Below are 20078 nucleotides of genomic sequence, written 5' to 3'. Positions count from 1 at the left end.
CCCATCAACTGTGGATTAAAACACTAAGCTCATATACTGCACATACATGTGACATGCTCTGGGGAATGTATGGAGACTTACAGTGGGAGTTTGTGCAACTTCAGTCCGCATTCATTTTCAACCACTATTCCCACATAGCTGGTTTCAAGTCAGAAATGATTAGTGGCAATATTTAAATGGAATATTGAAACTTTTGGGAACTTAACTGAGGTGTTTACTATTTGGATTGGCCTGTCAGGCATTTATGTACAACCATCTAGAGCCAAGGACAACCAAAAACTAGGTAAACAATATATTCAAAGCATGTGGTAAAATATTTCCGTTTTCATTGATTAAATTGGATGTCTCATAAGTTTAGAAAATACTCCAAAAACAGACCGTGTTGCTTTCTACACCTGTAATGCTCTTAAGGTTGCCAGCAGAGAAAAATACGCAGATTTAATCAAATTTGACAGTGGCATTTATAAAACAACAAGAAGACAACATATTAAACAATGGGGAGGCATCTTATCAGCATCAAACCTTTCAGCAATCAGTAGGAACACCTGTCTGATGCCATCAGGTTAAAGCTGAAAGCTCTGCTGTTCAAGGTGCTCAACTGCTTGAACTGAGGCCATGATGGGATCATCACAAAACTGTTTTTGAGAGTTTGAATGGAGAAAAACACTGAGCTCCATATGAGGTTTGTGTAGTAGATGAGGAGAGCCGGTTTCCTGCAGCTTGCTGTTTGTCACATGTGACAGGAGAAGGTAGGGTTCATTTAAACATAATGTTGAGCAGGGACCAGTCAGTTCTCTTGGTTAGTGTCTTGTCTTGGCTGTCACAGAGCCTACAGGAAAACATGCTCAACCTGTCTCATCACATCACCGCAGAACTGCAGGTCCATGGTGGAGAGTGCTCTTTAGTGATGCCCTTAGTGCCTCTGTTACCTCCAGTTGAATGACCAGCCAGGAGACAACATATAAAAGCAAACTGAACATCTCTATGCAGCCCAAATATAAGGGTTAGAATGACCAGTATCCACAGGCAGTCTGTCTGCTGCAACGCATTATCATTTCTGTCATCTGTTGTAAATCAGATTGTCCTTGTCTTTACAACCGGTCCAAAACATCTACAGTGCTATGAAAGTTGGAAATAAAATGATCACAAATGTCAACAGACGGGTTGGACAGTTATTCAGTTTGTCTATGGGCAGTTGTTGGTTTTTAGACCAGCCTCAATGCTCAGGGGCACTACTCATGAGGGACTGAGTAGTGCCAGCCACAAGTAAGATAACGATTCAGTTAAAATAAAGCAAAAACATGAAAATCTGCCTGATGTTATCACATCACACTGTTACTGAGCCTTGGCATACCAGCTCTGCTTTTGGTATTTACAGAGTCCTTACTTTGAAACTAATTGTGTCCTCTCAAGCTGCTGTTCCAGGATCCCCGTTCTGCGACGCTCCTCCTGATACCTCTGTTCTGTCTCCATACACCTCTGGTTCATCTCTTTTTCTCTGGAAGAGTCAAACAGATGAGGTCTCTGATAGTTACAAATGAGTTAAAATACTTACTTACATAGACAATCAAATTATTATGTTTTAATTGTATATTTATAACAAAATACATTTTCTAAGGTAAAATATAAAGGTTTTTTGCTTTGATTTAGAATGTTAGTACTAGAAAAATGTTGTAAAACTGACTTCCATCACCATTAAACCAAAACAAGGCTAAAGGAAACCAAACAACCATCTCTGACAAAAGCAACATAGGACTATTATAAGCAGAGATGCTGCCTCACTGATTCAGCTAAAATTTCACTAAATTCAGTACACTTAAAACAGACTCCAAGTTGGGCTTGAAATGGGCACGTATTTCAGACTACAGAATATTTTAGTAGTTTAGCATTGCAATGTTTGCTCATACCTTACATAAAAAGGTAATTTTGAGATTTGTAATGTAGAATTGCCAAATCAAAGTACAATATGAAAAATAACAGTCCGTTCTCATCACAGGGAATCATTTAACTGTCACATTATGTACCTGCAAACAGCAAACAAAGTGTAGGGAATGAATGTGCATAACTAAAGCTTTTGTTGTGGCAAACTTCCACAAACAGTTGATGTTATTTATATGTTATATTAACATAACATTAATCTTTACTTTAGGCAGTCTAGTATTGGATATGCGAGATGAGGACAAGACCCAACAACAATAATGTGATGGTGATGTCGAAGCTCATTAATGATGAGCACTGCATTTACCAGTTATGTTAGAATCAACAGAGAAGCTATCTCTTCCAAGATATGGTTTTCAATAAACACTGTGTACCACTGACAGTAGAAAAGTGACACTTGATTAGATCAATTAATCAATTAATTGGAGAAAAACTAGCAAGAAAATTACAGAGACAAAAACAATCCCTATGGTGTGTATTACTTTCTCTGTAGGACGTTAACCAGCTCAAGCAGTCTGTCCTTCTCCACGCAGAGGATTTTATATTCATTACACTGGGTCATGAGTGCACTCACATCAGCTGAACATTTTGGACATTTTGAATAATTTAGACCCCTGAGAACAAAAAGATACACCATTACAACTTTTTTAGTCATTAAATATGATACACAAATCGTCATGTAAAAGTGTATAGTGAAAAATATAGACTAGACTGATGTCCACTTACTTGAATTCTATGCTATTTCCCACTGTAGGCGGCACCAGTTTGTGGCCAAATTTAGAAACTGTACTGGAAATTGATTCAGGTGTCATATTAACAAAAATCCCAATAGAATACACAGACAAAACTGGAAGGCATCAAATAAAATCAATGACCGTGTTTAGCCAGAGTGAGTCATTAACTCCTTTTGCTAGACAAGATGTTTCCAAACATACTTAATGTAAAAATAATGTGGGAGACTTGTCTAACATGAATATCAACAACCAAATACAATCAGTGACTAACATTAAAGTAAATGAATTATATCCATATTCCAATATTCATTAAAGATGAATACAATAAATGTGCATACCTTAAAGAAGTTATTTTCTTGTTAATGTCTCCCTCTTCTGGAGAAACTCCTGAACTGTGAATTGCTGTCATAGGGCTCGACTGTGTTTCCAGACCCTCTTCCTGCCACAGTTGAAAACACATTTAATGGCTGAATTTTAAGTCAATATTATTGAATCTCTGAGACAACATGAAAATACTGAATTTGACTCAGTGGCCAAACAGAATGAATGACATTAGCTGAAAAATTTGAATAGACAAATATCTTAAATTTTAAATAGTAGTGCTACTGTATTTGCCAAGACATAAATACAACACTATGGTTACTTTTTTCACCTTGATGGACATCTGCTGGATATCCTTTTCCAGTTCCCTGATCTTAGCCTCTTTCTCAGTAACCATCTGCTTAAGCTTCTGGATGAGAGTTGCGTGTTCTGAAGGCTCACTGCTCAGCTGTTGTCTTGGGCTCTGATGGGTCTCCTTGCTCTGTACATTGTGCTGTTGGCTGAGCCGTCTCATCATCTCCTGCATCTGGGTCTGCTGTTTCTGCCAAAGGTAGATAAGATAGGGAACGAGTGCTGGTGTAAGAACAACGTCGTCTAGCATGGGTTTGTACAGAAGATCCTTCTTTCCTGTTTTTCCTTACTTTTACTTGTAAATGTGATATGAAACCCCTTATTACTTTTTATTTGGTTTATTGAGTTGGAAAATTAAATCATGCAGTTAATAATCCATTACATTCATAAAACATTTCATGCCTTTCATGGAACATTTGCTTCTAATCCACATATTGCCAGATGGGCTTTAATCATGTTATAAAGGTAACAAAATTTAAATAGTGAACAGAGAACCAGTACTAAATGTATTCTCATGTATTAGCAATTTGAATACTTCTCTAGGTGACAAAATTAAAATTGTCTGAGCTTATAAATTATTTGGACCAATAACCTGCCAAAACCTTCGGAATAAACCCTGTATTTCATAGTGCTAACCTGAAAATATGTTGCTACAATAATATAATCAAATATGCACTGTACATCTCACAGTAACTACTGTAAAATAAAGAGAATGTGTTATCTGCACATAAAGCAGATACAAATATTATAAAAATGTAGAATTATAGTTATTTTTTTGTAATTACTAACCAGCAGAGCATCCACAAGCTCATCATCATGTTTTCCCTTCTGCAATAGGGTGGTAATCTGGGCCTTTAGAGTTTTGTTTTCAGCAGAGAGAGATTTATTCCTGGCTTTAGAGGCTTCCAGCTTTTGCTTGACATCATCATGGTCCTTCAGGAGAGCATCATAGTCTACTAAAATCCTCTGAACATTTGGGGAAATACAGTTGATCAGAGCTTTTGTACTGTTATAAATTCAGTGTCAATCTGTTGACTACCATTTACAATTAATGTATACACACCTCAAATGCCTCCCTCTTCTCCTTCTCAATGGAGCGGATGTAGCTGAGGTTCCTGTGTTGAGGAGGGGTTTTCTGAAGGGACCCCAAGCCGAGCAACTCTTCCTCCACACTCAGGGCACTTGACTGTCCTCGTTGAGTTGACTTGTTCAGCTGCTGCTCAAGGTCCCGCACCTGTGGCACAATACCAAATTTTATTAATGCTGGATTCATTAAAGAACTAAAGAACTTTGTCACAACCTTATGTAACACATAATGAAAACATACATTATGACTGAAATTTTACTTTCATTTCAAACCTACTCTTGCTTGAAGAGCCAATATCTGCTGAGAACGACCTCTAAAGCTCCCTGGGAAGCTTAGTAATTGTTGAAGATTGACCTCCTCTCCAACCTCACTGATCAAAACCTGCAACATATATATCTGTTCATATTTTGGACTAGAAAGGTCAATGATTATTAATCATCTGGGTAAGTAATATTCTTGCTGAAAAAAGATAAGCCACTACCTTCTGAGCTACTTTCAACTCCTGTTTGACAGATTGAACCTGGTTGCGATACTCAGTCACTTTCAGTTGGGTAGCAGCTAATTTTTCCTGCAGAGACTTCACCACAGGATTTTCCTGCTTTTTGAACAAAATAAGTGATTCAAATCAAGTTGCCATTATTCAAGTTAGAAAAACATAGAAGTATCCCATTGGTCAATTTTCACATCAGTAATTACCTCACAGTCTTCAGAGAGCTTCTTATCCTGTGTCTTTGTACCAGTCTTTTGCCCTTGTGGAGACTGCACCAAAGCAGCTTGTAGCTATACAAGAGCATAACAATAATATATTTTGTCCCTAATAAATCATATCATTCTACAAATACACACAAACACACACACACTTTTAGAACACATTGCAGGCAGTACTGAATATATGAACTTTCATTCACCATGTCAGATTAAACAATATACCTAAATTTAAAAAAATGTCACCTCTTTTTCAAGTTCTTTGATTCTGTTGCTGTTTTGCTTGGACTTAATCTTTTCTCGCTCAATTTCAGCAGTTAGTTCTCTATTCTTCTTGGACAGCTCAACAATCTTGGTAGCTGCTACATCTCCTGCCAAACCTGATGTACCTAAATAGATGACCGAATGAGTCACAAGGTAGCTGTATCTTTAACAGTGCTGTGCAAAATAAACAATAATTAAACCTGCAAAGGCCAGTCTTTCTTCTTCTCTTTTCTTCTTGAGGTGATTGATTTCAAAATCCTTTTCACTCAGAAGTTTGAAGAGCCGACCATTCTCATCCTGTAGCTCTCTCAGCTCGTCTAGCAAAATCTGATTGTTGTTCAGCAGCACTCTACTGGTAATAGCACATTTTAATGAAAATTAAATATATGAATGATTAATTTGCAAGTGAAAAACATGACTGTTTCTATTCTTCACCTAAGATTCATTTAGTCTAATTTCTGAAGATGCGCAACCTAAATTATTTCCCAATGTCTATTCTTCATCTAACTGATGCAGTCACTGAGGAAAATGAATTTGGTAAGCATTTATTTCAGCCTGTGTGAGACTCACCTGTCTTCGAGGTTGTCTGCCTGAATGCCTTGTTTAGGTAGATCCAAAGCATCCTGAGTAACATTGGCTTTAATGTTATCTGACTCTTTCTCCTTTCTCCTATCCAGTTTTCTTTTTTCCTGCTGTTTTTGTAGTGCTTGGAACTGAAACCGCAAGTCATTCAACTCATTATCACGCTCCATATTCTGTGATGAAGAAAGAAGAAAATCAACTTATACGGTAAAGGTGGAAAAATGGAAATCAGTATTTCAAGTATTTGTTTATTTTGACTGGAGAAAACCATTACATACATAGCGTTATTACATTACATACATTAGTATGGCCATCATAGCGTTATTCATTATTATTTTTTTCTAGAACACAAATTTTAAATACTTTTAAAAAAAAATGTGTTCATCCACGTTAGTTGCCATGCAAGAGCCCTACTCTTCATAGCCTCCCAAGATGACAGCGTAACTGACTGTCAGGAATGAGATTGTTCTTACGACTTGCCAGCTGAAAATTGGCAAGTAATCCTCAACTGATGGATTTTGTTATGGATATTGTTAGCACAATAGCAACATTTGCTAGGAAACGTATCGAGCAATTGCTAGCGAGACGTTAATGTGACTGACAGCGATAAAGCTGTAAGAAGGGCTATTCTCTCAGAACTCTAATTAAAGTTAGCGTCAAACCCTTGTCTTCCAACTCTTTAAGTGACGGCTGTGTGAAGAGAAAAAATTGCTCACCTGCCATTTATCCAGACTCTTCTGCACTGCTTCACGATGTAAACGCCAGGTGAAGAAACTGTAGCAGCTTTCTTGCTAATTACGACGCCCCTGTATCTATAGCAACGACACCCACGAGATCTCGCGGGAAGAAAAAATGTCATGGTTTTAGCCTTATGCTAACTAGCCTAGTCATTTAAATGTTCCTGTGCCTAAGTCAGGCACATGAATTTAAGAGTAAGACTTGTGTTTTGTCTGTCGTTTTCTAACTCGTATAGTTGGGGAGATAACGTCAAGTAACTTTAAGCTGCAAAGTGAGGTTAAAAGGTGCCACAAAACCTTCAGCAAAGGAGTTTGTTTATAGCAGACGACCTTAAGGTAAAATAGGTGTTATCATGTCAGGCCAAAAGACAAAAACAATGTACAATGTACACCCGGACATTTATTTTATGTTGTTATGTATAATAAACTACAGGAACACTTTTTCATCTCATAGGGAATCCCACCCTGGGCATCCCTTGGTGGTATGTAAAAATCCATGAGTGATGAGAGCTACGCCTTCAGCATAATCACGCGTGCATACACTGCCCTCTGGTGTTATTTCCATGAAGTAACCAGGTAGGCTACGTGACATCTGTACAGGTTTCATTCACACCTGGATGTTTCCGTCTGTACAGGTGTGGTACACCCTGTGATCTGGTACATGTTAGTTGTGTAATATTTACAGAATCTCAGGTAGCGTTAGACTCATTATTTCCCCTATTGTCAGTAAGACTTGTATATCATTGTCATAATGACACAGCATTTTAGAGCATCTAGTTAACTCTTTATAGGGTACTCACTGAAATACTTGGAAATTCAAAATTCCAACCCCAGATCATTACTAAAGGATTTTACAAGACTTTTTTTTTTTTTACTTCTGTGACCTATTCAAAATGTTTTATTGTTATATGGCAGATCAAGGTCAATGAAGTTACTATATTGGATCCTCACCCATGGGTTAATTGATGCAATGCTTTTTGAATGTGGGTTGTGGAAATACACAAGAAAGTAATTAAAAGCATAAAACATTGATATATCACTCAAGTGGCACAGAGCTGCTTTATTTGACGGGAGTGAAAGGGTAAGGTAAGGGTTCAAAAATACTGACTGGTTTTATTGTTTGGTTTTTAAATACCTGGTGGAGCACAATGAAATAAACAGTAAAATGTTACATTTACCAGGAACTAAAAGTAAGAAGGTTTAATATACATGAAAATCATTTGCTGTAATTGTGCAGTCTGCAGCTTATTAGATATACTTAGCCACAACTATTTAGCCTAAAATAAAAATCTGCTTTAACATATGCTCTGCTTTTGTGGTTCTGAAGACTGAAATTTATGACGTGGTTCAATTTAACTACATCATACTGACTGGTGTTTCTTTCACCTAGTCTGTAGCCTTAACCTGCTGACTGTTATTTTACACTGCATTTGTTTTAGCTGCAGTAGGTGTACAAAATAAACTGATTGTTGAGTGTATAATCGTATACTATGTTGTATAAAAGAGTAAGCTAAACATCACAAGTGTAACTTGGAGTGGTTTCAAAAATATGTACCACAAATTTTCAGAATTGCAACATGGTAACTTTTATTTCCAGAGAGAAAAAAAAACTTTCAAAAATAACAATTTTTGCACATAAGTTTCAAAACTCAGCTTTGAATCGGCCTTTGTGAATAACTTAACAAGGTATCTGTTTAAGAATATCACAAGATAGGGTAATATAATATTCATAGGTCGCTGCAGTAGGTGTGCCTCCATTGTTTTGTTTGACTCATGAGGACTTGGGAATCTGCTGCAATGAATTACTGGACCCTGTGTGTGACATACTGCAGAAGATATAAAAACAGACTTGGCTTTATAATCCTACTGTATAAGGACTACTGAATATAAAACACTAACATTTTAATTCACCAAGAGACCCTCATACTTTTGGTTAAGAAAGGTTTTTCCAAATTACATGTGATTATTTTAAACATGTTTTATGGAATGATATGATCCTTTAGTGCGTCAAAAACAATTTGTATTCTAATGGTTTCTAATATGGTGCAGAATGGTGCAGAAAAAGTCTTTAAATTAGTACATAAAAAATATAGCTGGTATGAGACAACAGAAGAATGATAAAAAAATAAAAACTGGCTAGCCTAACTGCCATGTGGTGGTTCTTATATTTAAACTTGGCTAGTGCAGTTTCACTCACCTAACATTCCAATAAAAGGCAACAAAACTATACCAGCAATGTCACCTGTCCACACATACCAGCTATGTTTAAAACAGCTTAGATCAATACACCTCAATACAGAAGTGATCCTCTGGTATATACTGTTTAATTCGAAGTCTTATCAATAAGTTAAACATTATTTACAGTAGAGGTGAGCTGTTGAAGGGATGTGCACATACTAAAGTAATGTCACATATATAAAAATAAATGTTCTACACACCTTGATTAGAGTAAATATTAAGGGAAATAAAATATTAACAAAGGAGTCCATGTTTACTTATGTTGCACTGCTTTCTGTTCTTCTTTGGGTTCAAGAAAGTACTCCCTGTACATTGAATACAAGACTCCTAAAATGAAAGAAAGAGAGGGATAAATTATAGGACAAACCTTACGTGTAATTAAAACTGCCTCTCAGACTATCATTGACACATAAAAATAGGCATAATCTTCCCAAATTAATGTCATTGATCACTAAAGTGAAAAACTCTATAATGATACGAGTGAAAAAAGACTTATCAGTGAATAAAGCAGTTTAGTACAAACTGAAACAACTTAATTAATTAATCTGATCAGAAACTTGACACTCCACAATACATACCTACAGTCATGGCTCCAACAACAAAACCTTGGGCAGCTACACGCATGTGGATCAGATGCACAGACATTTTTGTGTCCCCACGGTTTTTCATTTTCATCAGTTTGTATGCAACGATGCCAAAGAACCCTGTCATCCCTGCAAGGCACATAAAGACCGGTCACTATATAGACAATTAACTGCATCAAAATCACTGTGAATCACTTGTAATAACTAGTAGTAATAAAGTAGTTTGCAATATATGCAAATATACTCAGCTTCCATTTCATGATGTACTCACCCAGTGGGACAAATGGATTCTCCTTTACCTTTCGCAGGAGCTTGGACTCATTTTCATCATAAGCAGACATCTTGACTAAAAAGAAAAGTAAATTAATATTTTCTAGTAAAGTTAGTGCAAATTCAGTTATTCCCAGAACAACGTGCTAGCTCATCCATTGCATCCATGAATTCTCACTGGAAACCTAATCAGCAGTTGTTGATAAGCTTGATGAGTTTTACTAAACACTTTTGAATGCTCTTTAAATCCGCACCGGAAGCTGTTATGTTACTCGCTGTTCAAACCTAATGTTAATACCACATGAACTACTCAGAGGTTACGCATGAAGGACAGGGGGAATATGCATCCACTTACAGGCCTGAGTAACGATATTCTGCGTATTGTACAATTATGATAAAGATATTAGAGTCTTTTAAAGTGGCTAACAGTTTGATCAGAGGCCAAATGACAGAAACATCTCAGAGAATGAGAGAAAATAAAACAATCGAGAGAGAAGATTACAGTTTCAGTGGTAGCTCCACAACGTCCCGCTAGGTTGGACTGATTCTTACCTTGTTAAGGACTGTGTCGCTATTTGTGATGCGCCTGTAAAGAATTTTTCTGGAGATGTTTTATGACAGATCTCACGTTAATGTCCTGAGTATTTAATGTGCCGGTTACGTGATGCAAACCCCATTCGCACGCACGTCTGACGTCAGCAAGTTGTCACGAGTATGTTGTGTTCAAGTACAGCAAGAAAATGGTAAATACAGGAAGTTACTTATTAATGCGTATAGATTCGCAATTTACGTTCTAATAAAGACTCTTGATGCTGTGTTTTACAGATATAGATTATCAGTATATCACTGATAATACCTCACTAGATAATACCTGACCTATACAAGATGATTAAATAAATAAATAAAAAATAAATGCGCCACGTCCTTCAACATAAAAGAAACTGGGCGCTGTCTGTTGTAGACTGTAATCTGTTTTCCTTAATGATCTTTTAGGGCTTAATAGGTATGTATCATTAAAGTTAGTTCGACGTTATAGCATAACACAATGTTACAGGTAGGCAAAACATACGTTCGTTGTCATCGTGACCGTGCAACTTATATCAGTGGATTTCAATGTTTCTATAAATCCATGTGTTAGTGAACGCACCATAATTTGTACAACCCCGGAAACAGGATTTGTTCTGCGCACGCGCTAGCCGGAAGTCCTCCGACAAGACGCTTTACGGCAGTAAACCGACGTACGAACGCTTGTCTATTAATATTTTGCCATAATTGTGTATGCATGGAGAATATATTAAATTAATATATTTTTCATCATTATAATTACTGATAATTACAAAAGAGGAGTGGCAATAATTTAAATCTATTAAAGCAGATTAATATAATATAATATAATTCTAAATCAGCATTAGATAGCACAGCATACTTGCACCCTGGTCTAAAGAAAACCCTGAAAAGAGCTGCCAATAGGCTGCCCACCCACCACCTCTGAGGCTGCGTTCTGGTCTGTGAATGTAGGCCCCAGGCCTGGCTGCTCTAGAGCTGCTCTAGAGCTGAGCCACCCCTGGGCACCGACTCCACACACACACATCCACACACACAGCCTGGAACGTCAGTGCTGGTTTAGGCCTAAAGCCTCCACATCCATGGCAACGGGACAAAGATTGGGAGTTCCAGCCGCACTTACACGGCCTGTGCCCCTTGGTTCTCTGGTTCTTCCCCACCACTAGGGGACCGGGACTTCCAGAACAGTGAGACCGCTTAAAATGTGTTACTTCAGGTTGTTCAGCAAAGTGCAACTACTGGCAGTGCATTTTGTATGTGCCTTTGGCAAGCCATTTTAACATTAAATAGGTAGACAGGATACACATTTACGATATCTGTAATGTATTTATGAGTAGTCACAATTGTAATTTAAGATATCTGCAATGGCATTTTGACTAGTAAGAATTGCTCATTGACTTGAATGGGGAAACTAATTTCAGATATCTACAACTGAATTTTGACTATGTACAATGTGAATTCCAGATATTTACAATTACATTTTGACTATTCAAAAGCTGAATTACAGACATCTTTAATGGATTTTGACTAGTCATAATTCCAATGAAAGATATCAGTAATTTGACACATTTAAGAGCTATCTTAAATATTTTTTGGATATCCAGAACTAATATATTACTAGTTACAATTCAATTGTAGAAGTTTGAAATTTGAATTTTGACTAGTCATAAAATGCAAATGCAAATACAAATAAATGTACACCATGATTTTATTTTTGTTTGTTCTTGCCAAAAATTACACCCAAAGAAAGCTAAAGCAGCAGAATAAATCCTGTATCTATCAGCAATAATGAGTGGCCATGTTTTTGTGAGAGCTTCTGCAACATATTCAATCTTTTTGAAGACGAACATCAAAACAGCTTTTAAGCTCTAATGAGCCTGTGGTATTTCCCTTATGCAATTATGGACTATCAGTTCCCACTGATCATGCACCAGGCCCTGACTGCAGATTCAGAGAGATAATGGAAGGAGTGTTGCAGAGAAGCTGAGGTACTGCAAGGGAGCTGAATTAGTGCGAGGGCTGTTGTGACATAGGCATTTTAAGCTGAGTTACTGAGAGAAGGTCTGAGCTGAGCCTGGCAGGTTATAGCAAAGATAGTGACCAGGGCTGACAGGTGGTTTGGAGTGAGATGGCCATTTAGTGTCCTTGAAGTCAATGCAAAGCAAATGCTGGATCTATGCTCAAGAGCTTGCCGGTAGGCGTATAACAACCGCTAACATGTATATTAGCAATCCAGGGCAATAAAGCATGTTAATATTTACTTATATACATAACTACAAAAATACATAAAATATGTTTGCATATTTATACTAGAGGGCAACAAGCTGAACTGAGCAAGGCCTCAGTTGATGTGATTGTTCCGAATTGCCAGTCATCTTCTGTGGTGAAGGGCAAAGGCTTCAAAGTCTTTGTGAAGAAGCTTGATCATACATATTAACTGCCCACCAGATTAGCTTAAAAAATATATAAATAAAAACCAGAGAGAAAACCATCATTGAGCTGGCAAAGACTGAAACAGTCATTCTGATAGTAGACAGGGATATGCATGAATATTAACGTATGCCTTGGGATTAACTATCATAATATAAATTATGGTTGCAACAACTAATCAATATTATTTATAAAATTCAATTATCAAAGTAGTTGGCAACAAATGTATTTGGCATATCTGTCAAAGAAAACGTGTGCTCTCTTCCCACACGTTTTTTGACGCCTAACATAAGAACGTTATAATAAGGTTGACCAGCAGATGTCACTATTCCTTCATCAAATGCTTTGAATTAGTGGAACCATTTTTTACACAATTACATCTTTTTGCTTCAGAAAGCCTTGGTTTATCCACCAATACTGACAGGTTCAGATGTAGGGGGCCAAAAAGGTGGAAGAAAACGGACAGAGTAAACCTTTGGCTGAGTCTGGCAATGCTCATGGCATGGGGAGAGACAATCTGGCAATGAGTGAAAACTAACTGGTGCTGGCATAGTGGGTGAATGGGGTATAACAAGTTCCAGGTGCAAGCAATCAGGGAACTAATGACAGGAGTGGGATGGGAAGAAGATTGGAAATCATGAAGTAAAGAGTGAAAATAGTGCATTTAAAAGTTGTCATCATTAATGTGCAGCTTGTTGCAGTGTAATTCAATGTTTCTAGTATATCCAAGGGTGTGGAACCCAACATAAACTGTACAGTCCTGTCCAAAAAAGATATTAAACTACTGTGGGTTAAAACTCTATGGTCAATAGGCCTGTGGTGTCTTACACAATGAAATGAAAAATCAGTTGCATTTTTGTATGATCTCTGTTATTCCAAGCTCATTGGAATTTTCACTGCCATACTGTATGATCATTGTATGTCAAAAAGTCATACAGTATAACTTATAGTATATTCGTACTGTATAAGTTACACTGTATGACTTTTTGACTCTGAAGATTACTTATTGGCATGCCTATTTAAGAAAAGTTGTAATAGGTGGAGGTGGAGTTGAGCCATCTTGTTTCAACTGGAGTTGAAAGTTGCTGGACCTTATCCTTCTTTTTGACTAGGACAACAAGCTGTTCATCATTAATAAAAAATGTTTATCGCTTACTTCGTTAAGACTTACAGCTCCACTTAAGGTAAGTATTGACACGTCTTTCATAGTTGGATCTGGTGTTTAACTACCAAAACTCCTGTCTCACAACCTCTTCTGACCTTAGCTTTCAGGGACAACCTGAAATTTTGTTTTAAGGTCCCGCTTCACATTCCCAATAGTTTTTTTAAATTTACATAACCAGTATTACTTCAAAATAACTTACATAAAGAAATAAATGGCCTACAATATGGGCAAGGTCATTTATCCCCTTAGCATTTCATTTATCCCAACATACTTTTTCTTCTAGGGAGAGCAGCTTGTTCTGATCTTAACTTACTGATAAAGACTTGTGGCATCATATTGCTATATATCTTTCAGTTTAGAGTGCCTCCTTTTTCTGTTCACGTGACCTTATTGACATTAGTCTATATATTTTGCAATTGGGAGTGCCTCTTGTTTTTTGTTTCACATGATTTCATTCTGTATCTTACCATTAAAAAGATGTGCTTGGCTGTTACCGGCCAGTGGCTCTCATGCGTAGAGCATGCTGGTGCTTATTAAACTGAGATATATAACTACTTCTTTAATTATTAGCATTTGTTTGCAACAAAAAAAAAATGTACATAAAGATTAACAATGCAGAGTATAACAGACCATGGGTAACATACTTTCTCATAATGTGCATGAAAGGAATCTCACTGGACCAGTTTTACTTTTAGGTTGTCTGTCCAATCTTAAAATAGTATAGTATCATGTTTTTTGTCATTGGTTTCAGGGTTTTAAGATCAGAGGCTGTAGTATACCTGCGGCAAACTATAGCCACTATAACTTCATATGCCTGCTAGATTCTTTGTGAATATGTGCAAAATGACACTTTGCCATCTGCCCTTTGATTGTGCAGTGTGCATTTTTACTATGCACTTCCTGGAAAGCTGAAGCCAGTTCCACAAGCAAAGGGAGGAGCATAAAAGTCTTTATCATGCAAGAGGTGGACTTTTACTTCAGTTCTCAGTCTGCTGCTGTCAGAGGAACCATGGGACTGCTTCTGCCAGTTTTTCTTGCTTTTCTTGCTGCTCTGCTTGGAGCCCTGTACCTCCTCGGGATGTTTCGACAGCGTCAACCGGGTGAACCCCCTTTGGATAAGGGGCTCATTCCTTGGCTGGGTCATGTCTTAGAGTTTCGCAGGGACACATTAAAATTCCTAGAAAGGATGAAGCAAAAGCATGGTGATGTATTCACAGTACAGCTAGGAGGGCATTATATCACATTTCTCCAGGATCCTTTATCGTTTGGGGCATTTGTTAAGGAGAGTCGAGAAAAACTGAACTTCAGCAAATTTGCTGTACAACTGGTGCACAGAGTGTTTGGTTACGTAGCTGCAGAGGGTGACCATAACATCCTTCAGATGTCCAGCAACAAGCACCTCAAGGGAGATGGCCTAGAGGTATTGACACAAGCAATGATGAGTAATTTACAAAACCTGATGTTGCACAGCATCGGCTCAGATGCTAACCAAAAGACCTGGATAGAAGATGGGCTGTTTATGTACTGCTACAATATTGTCTTTAGAGCAGGCTACTTATCACTGTATGGCAATTTTCCACACAAACCAGCTGAAGGTGGAGAGAAAGCCAAAGAGAAAGACAGAGGTGAATCAGAAGCTTTATTTTACGAGTTTCGTAAATATGACCAACTCTTCCCCAACCTAGCATATGGTGTCCTCCTGCCGAAGGAAAGGATGAAAGCAGAGAAGCTAATGAGATTCTTCTGGGACGCTCTTTCAGTACAAAAGATAAAAGCCAAGGACAACATCAGTGGGTGGATATGGGACATGCAGCAGGCCAGACAGGAAATGGGTATGGATGAGTCAATGATAAACAGGTACATGTTTGTGCTTCTTTGGGCCTCCCAGGGAAACACAGGACCCTCTTCGTTCTGGCTGCTCCTCTTCCTCATGAAACACCCTGAAGCCATGAGAGCGGTGAAGGAAGAGGTAGATAAGGTTCTGAAGGAATCTGGGCAGGAAGTCCAACGTGGTGGCCCTTTAGTCAACCTGACCCGTGAAATGCTGATGAAAACACCAATCCTGGACAGTGCTGTAGAAGAGACCCTACGACTCACAGCTGCACCTCTACTCACCAGAGCAGTCCTCCAGGATCTGACACTCAAGATGGCTGATGGGCGTGAATACTTCATTCGCAAAGGTGACAGGATGGGAATGTTCCCTTACAGTGCTGTTCACATTGACCCAGAGATCCACCCTGATCCATATTCATTCAAATATGACCGCTTTCTGAATCCAGATGGGAGCAAGAAAACAGATTTTTTCAAAGCAGGGAAGAAGGTGAAGTATTTCTACATGCCTTGGGGTGCTGGGGTCTCCATGTGTCCTGGCCGATTCTTTGCCACCAATGAGCTTAAACAGTTTGTTTTCCTCATGTTGGCCTACTTTGATTTTGAGCTGAAGAATCCTGATGAGAAGATACCTGAAATTGATGTCAAGCGGTGGGGTTTTGGATCGATGCAGCCCCAAAGAGATGTCCAGTTTCAATACAGACTCAGATATTAAATCACTCAATTAAAACTCAATACCAAATATTTAAAAGAGAACTAAAGCTGTAATTGTAAACTGTATATTTACTACACATATATGCACCACTATTTTGTGTCTCAATTTAATATAATTTCAACTCTCCTCTGTCTGTTAATTATACCGAGCAGTTTCAAAAGCCAACAGTAACTCTTTGTATGAAAAGAACTGTTTAATGGTGAAAACTATGAATAGTATAATTGCTCTTTTGCAACAATCTTTTCCAATATGATATAATTTCCAGCAGGTGATGCTACATGTCTACTTATGCAGCGATACACTACACTGGGAAGGGATGTGCCAATATATGTTACGAATTTAGCAACATTTAGATGATAGAACAATGAGGTGGGATTGAAGGATTAACGTCTTTTGAATGTATGAGTGTAGTTTGTTATTTAACTGCACTCAACTAAGAGAAATCTTAACATTTTACATGCATTTCTGTTAAATGGTCATGATGAATGTAGTTATGTATCCTTATTTAACATTTTATGAATCATTAATAAATACTTTGTACTTGTGTAACACCTTGACCCATCAAAGATGGCGGATGTTTCTGTTCTTCTTTCACACACTCAAGGCCGCAGTCGTGTGCATGAATAAAAAGTTACTGGTTTCATTGAATTGTTGCTGATCCTGGCGTGCCTCCTTCCAGAAACTGGCTTGCTTTTTAAAATGACTGTGAAGTTGATTACACAAATTCAAAGTGCTTTACAGAAATAAAAGACAAGTTAAAAGTACATAGACAAGAACTGAAATAAAAAACTGTTTAATGTAGAAGAAAAAATAATTTTAAATTAAGAGGATGAGTGCAGATAACACACTCTCAGGTGCTATATTATACTCCTTGTTATGTTGCAGTGTGAGAAGGAGAGGTGTAGGATACAAATGCAGGACACTCACAAATTCTTTATTTCCTTGAGCACCAGGGCACAGGAAAATAATAAATAATAACACTTCTCTTGCATTAATTCACCTCAGGTAACATCAGTTAATGCTCCCACAAAACACAGGGGAAAGCAGAATGTATATAAAGGGAGCAAGAACAAAAGGCAGATTGCAAACATGTGAAAATAATTAAGGTTAAATAACGTAAAGCTGCCAGGGACCAGTGCAGGGAAAAAAGGAACTGAACACAAAATAAAGGTCCCTGGCAGGAAGTCCCAAAAGGGAATCATGACACTTCTAGCCCTATATTCTTAAAACTGCAGAAAAGTTCCACAACATGGTGGTGGAGGAAGTGGGTTATTTTAGTTAATGGTAGATGACACTTGGTGGCCAGGAAAAACAGAGGTTGGAGGATTTGCTGGAAATACCTGTTACACAGACAAAATACAATCATATCAACATCTCAATATGACCTCATTTCGAGCACATTCTTGTCCCAATGGTGGTGTATGAGTACTGTAAAATCAAATATACAATGTTAATAGAGAACACTAAAAAGCTCTACTTTGAAAGGCTATTGGAAAATACAGGTAAAAGGCAAATAGAAAGAAAAAAATATGTCTGTTAACTTGCAGCAGTGGCATAAGGAAAAGACGAAGAGGTCTGAGAAGGGCATGGCTGACTTGGACGTTAGAAATCTTTCAATTCACAAATCACACTTGAAACATACAGTATTAGATGTCATTTTGTTGTGCAGTACACAGATGAACACAGAGTTATAATCAGTATATATAATAACATTGACATGAACCTGCTATCACTATTACAGTTCCACTGAAAAAATAATAACTAACAACAGGTTTTTGAGTAATGATTGGAAATAGGATTTTTTCTTTGAAAGAGCTAAGCAAAGCATTTAAAATGTCCTCTCACATTTACATAACAAAGATCAGATGTGAGATTTTATAATGCAATTAATGTGAAAAAAGGTTTAATGTATTGCAATGGTTAATTATGCAATGGAATATGTTTCAATAGCCATGCATACTATACGCATGTCCATATCATATTCACACTAAACACAAGATAAAGTTATCTCCTGTATCTGTTAACCCCTCTGAAGGAATTCACTGCAGTAATCATGCATTCCTGCAGACAAAAATAGATGTGCGCTGGTCAAACTCTTACATTCACACTCTTATTACCTTAAAGAATTGTTGCCATATCAAGAAAAGATTTCCCTATGCATCACTGTATTGGTTGAGAAACTATTTGATTAACAATTGCGTTCAGAGCTCACACTCAAAAGGCCTAAAAGGCTGACAAGGAGAAAGAAGATTTTCACGCGACAGTTAAATTCCAAAATCATGTACACATCTGGCACTAATTCATACCACATGCTGCCATTTTACGTCATTTCCACAATCTGGAGGAAACATTAGAGAAACAGTAAAAATGTGTTGTTTGCTTCACCCTTTCCTTTCAAGCAGTGTCCAGACTCAGCTCAAATAGTGAGACTTTAAGGTGTTTCTTTAAATCTTATGACCAAGAAAACTGAAAACATTGTGATAAACCTGTAATAAATACTGCCTTGTCAGATTGATTTTGATTTTGACTCATTAAAAGTGGAACACTTTACAGAACTACATACACATACTTATCATTTGTCTTATGTTCTTCATATTTGCTTATATGACATTAAATATTTTGTTGTTTTTTTCAAGACCAGTTTAATCAATCATAGCGTATTGTGTGGAAATTTCACCAATGATTCACCAGATGTTAAACTATTGTGACATAGACGCTGACCAAAACCTACTTATTGACTTATTGGCCTCTCAGTTTCAATGTCATTTATTTACCCACAATTACCAATAAAATACATTGAAGTTAATTATTTGAAATATATTAAAAATGGGATATAGATTAAAGCCTAATTATTCCAAAAATTGTGAGAACACTTGTTCTTCATGAGTTCCTTTTATGAATGTGGCTTCACTTTTAGACATTAGTTTAGCCAGTTGTTCTTTGACTTGTTTCAGACTTTGGAACCTTGACTTGACAGCCGTGGCGTTGTAACCTGAAAAGTTGTGGGTTTGAGTCTCAGGTCCATCAGGAATTGTTGGTGGGGTGAATAGCCACCTTCAATACCGTGACTGAGTTGAAACCCTTGAGCAAGGCACCAGACCCTCAGTTGCTCCCTTGGCGCTGCAGTGATGGCTGCCCTCCTCCCTGGGTGTGTGTGCACTTTGGGATGGTTTAAATGCAGAGCATGAATTCCAAGTATGGGTCACCATAGTTGGCTACACAAGTCACTTCACTCTTTAAAGTTTAAGATTTGCCTAAACCGTACAAGGCATCTGCTCATTTTTATCTTGCAAGAAACCATGTTTACTGTTGAATTTTTTGTATGTTTTCCTGTTTTGTATGTTTTTTTGATTAGTTGGTTATTGATATAGCTCTATAAAATTTCATTTTTCAAAGCAACATCTGTGGTTTATTAACATAAAAAATAACACATGCATCCAGACATGCTGGTTTCAGATCATTTTTACTAAAAAGACTCCTGACTATGCAAAAATACTTTTTTATTTCTTTGAAGCATCCAGACATTTCTAGAAAGGACTTTAACAGTCAAATGCAGACTCGCA

At 37.4% G+C, this 20078-nt stretch overlaps 3 protein-coding genes across 7 annotated transcripts; 1 reads left to right on the top strand and 2 right to left on the bottom strand.

Annotated features, from left to right (window-relative positions):
- Positions 1–304: 304 nt before the first annotated feature.
- Positions 305–6751, bottom strand: ccdc13 (coiled-coil domain containing 13). 5 transcript variants are annotated; one of them, XM_026313894.1, is made up of 14 exons: positions 6699–6751; positions 5971–6155; positions 5601–5752; positions 5383–5525; positions 5128–5211; positions 4913–5029; positions 4708–4812; positions 4408–4578; positions 4134–4310; positions 3325–3534; positions 3011–3111; positions 2665–2727; positions 2421–2552; positions 305–1498 (listed from the first exon to the last, which is right to left on the bottom strand). In XM_026313894.1, exons 2-14 carry the CDS (start codon positions 6150–6152, stop codon positions 1384–1386), a joined length of 1752 nt encoding a protein of 583 aa, XP_026169679.1. In that variant the 5' UTR covers positions 6153–6155; positions 6699–6751; the 3' UTR covers positions 305–1383. The 5 variants fall into 5 exon arrangements, with proteins under 5 accessions (XP_026169679.1, XP_026169682.1, XP_026169681.1 ...); XM_026313897.1 differs by having other exon boundaries at positions 3325–3528; XM_026313896.1 differs by having other exon boundaries at positions 5601–5749.
- A 1529-nt stretch (positions 6752–8280) lies between these two features.
- On the bottom strand, positions 8281–10514 carry higd1a (HIG1 hypoxia inducible domain family, member 1A). The gene is made up of 4 exons (XM_026312596.1): positions 10364–10514; positions 9813–9887; positions 9536–9670; positions 8281–9284 (listed from the first exon to the last, which is right to left on the bottom strand). Exons 2-4 carry the CDS (start codon positions 9880–9882, stop codon positions 9211–9213), a joined length of 279 nt encoding a protein of 92 aa, XP_026168381.1. The 5' UTR covers positions 9883–9887; positions 10364–10514; the 3' UTR covers positions 8281–9210.
- A 4313-nt stretch (positions 10515–14827) lies between these two features.
- LOC113135019 (7-alpha-hydroxycholest-4-en-3-one 12-alpha-hydroxylase-like) lies at positions 14828–17072 on the top strand. The gene has a single exon (XM_026314655.2). It carries the CDS (start codon positions 14926–14928, stop codon positions 16513–16515), a length of 1590 nt encoding a protein of 529 aa, XP_026170440.1. The 5' UTR covers positions 14828–14925; the 3' UTR covers positions 16516–17072.
- Positions 17073–20078: the final 3006 nt, after the last annotated feature.

Source organism: Mastacembelus armatus, chromosome 17 (assembly GCF_900324485.2).
Source record: "Mastacembelus armatus chromosome 17, fMasArm1.2, whole genome shotgun sequence".
Taxonomy (NCBI): domain Eukaryota; kingdom Metazoa; phylum Chordata; class Actinopteri; order Synbranchiformes; family Mastacembelidae; genus Mastacembelus; species Mastacembelus armatus.
This window is presented reverse-complemented; position numbering and strand designations above follow the sequence as displayed.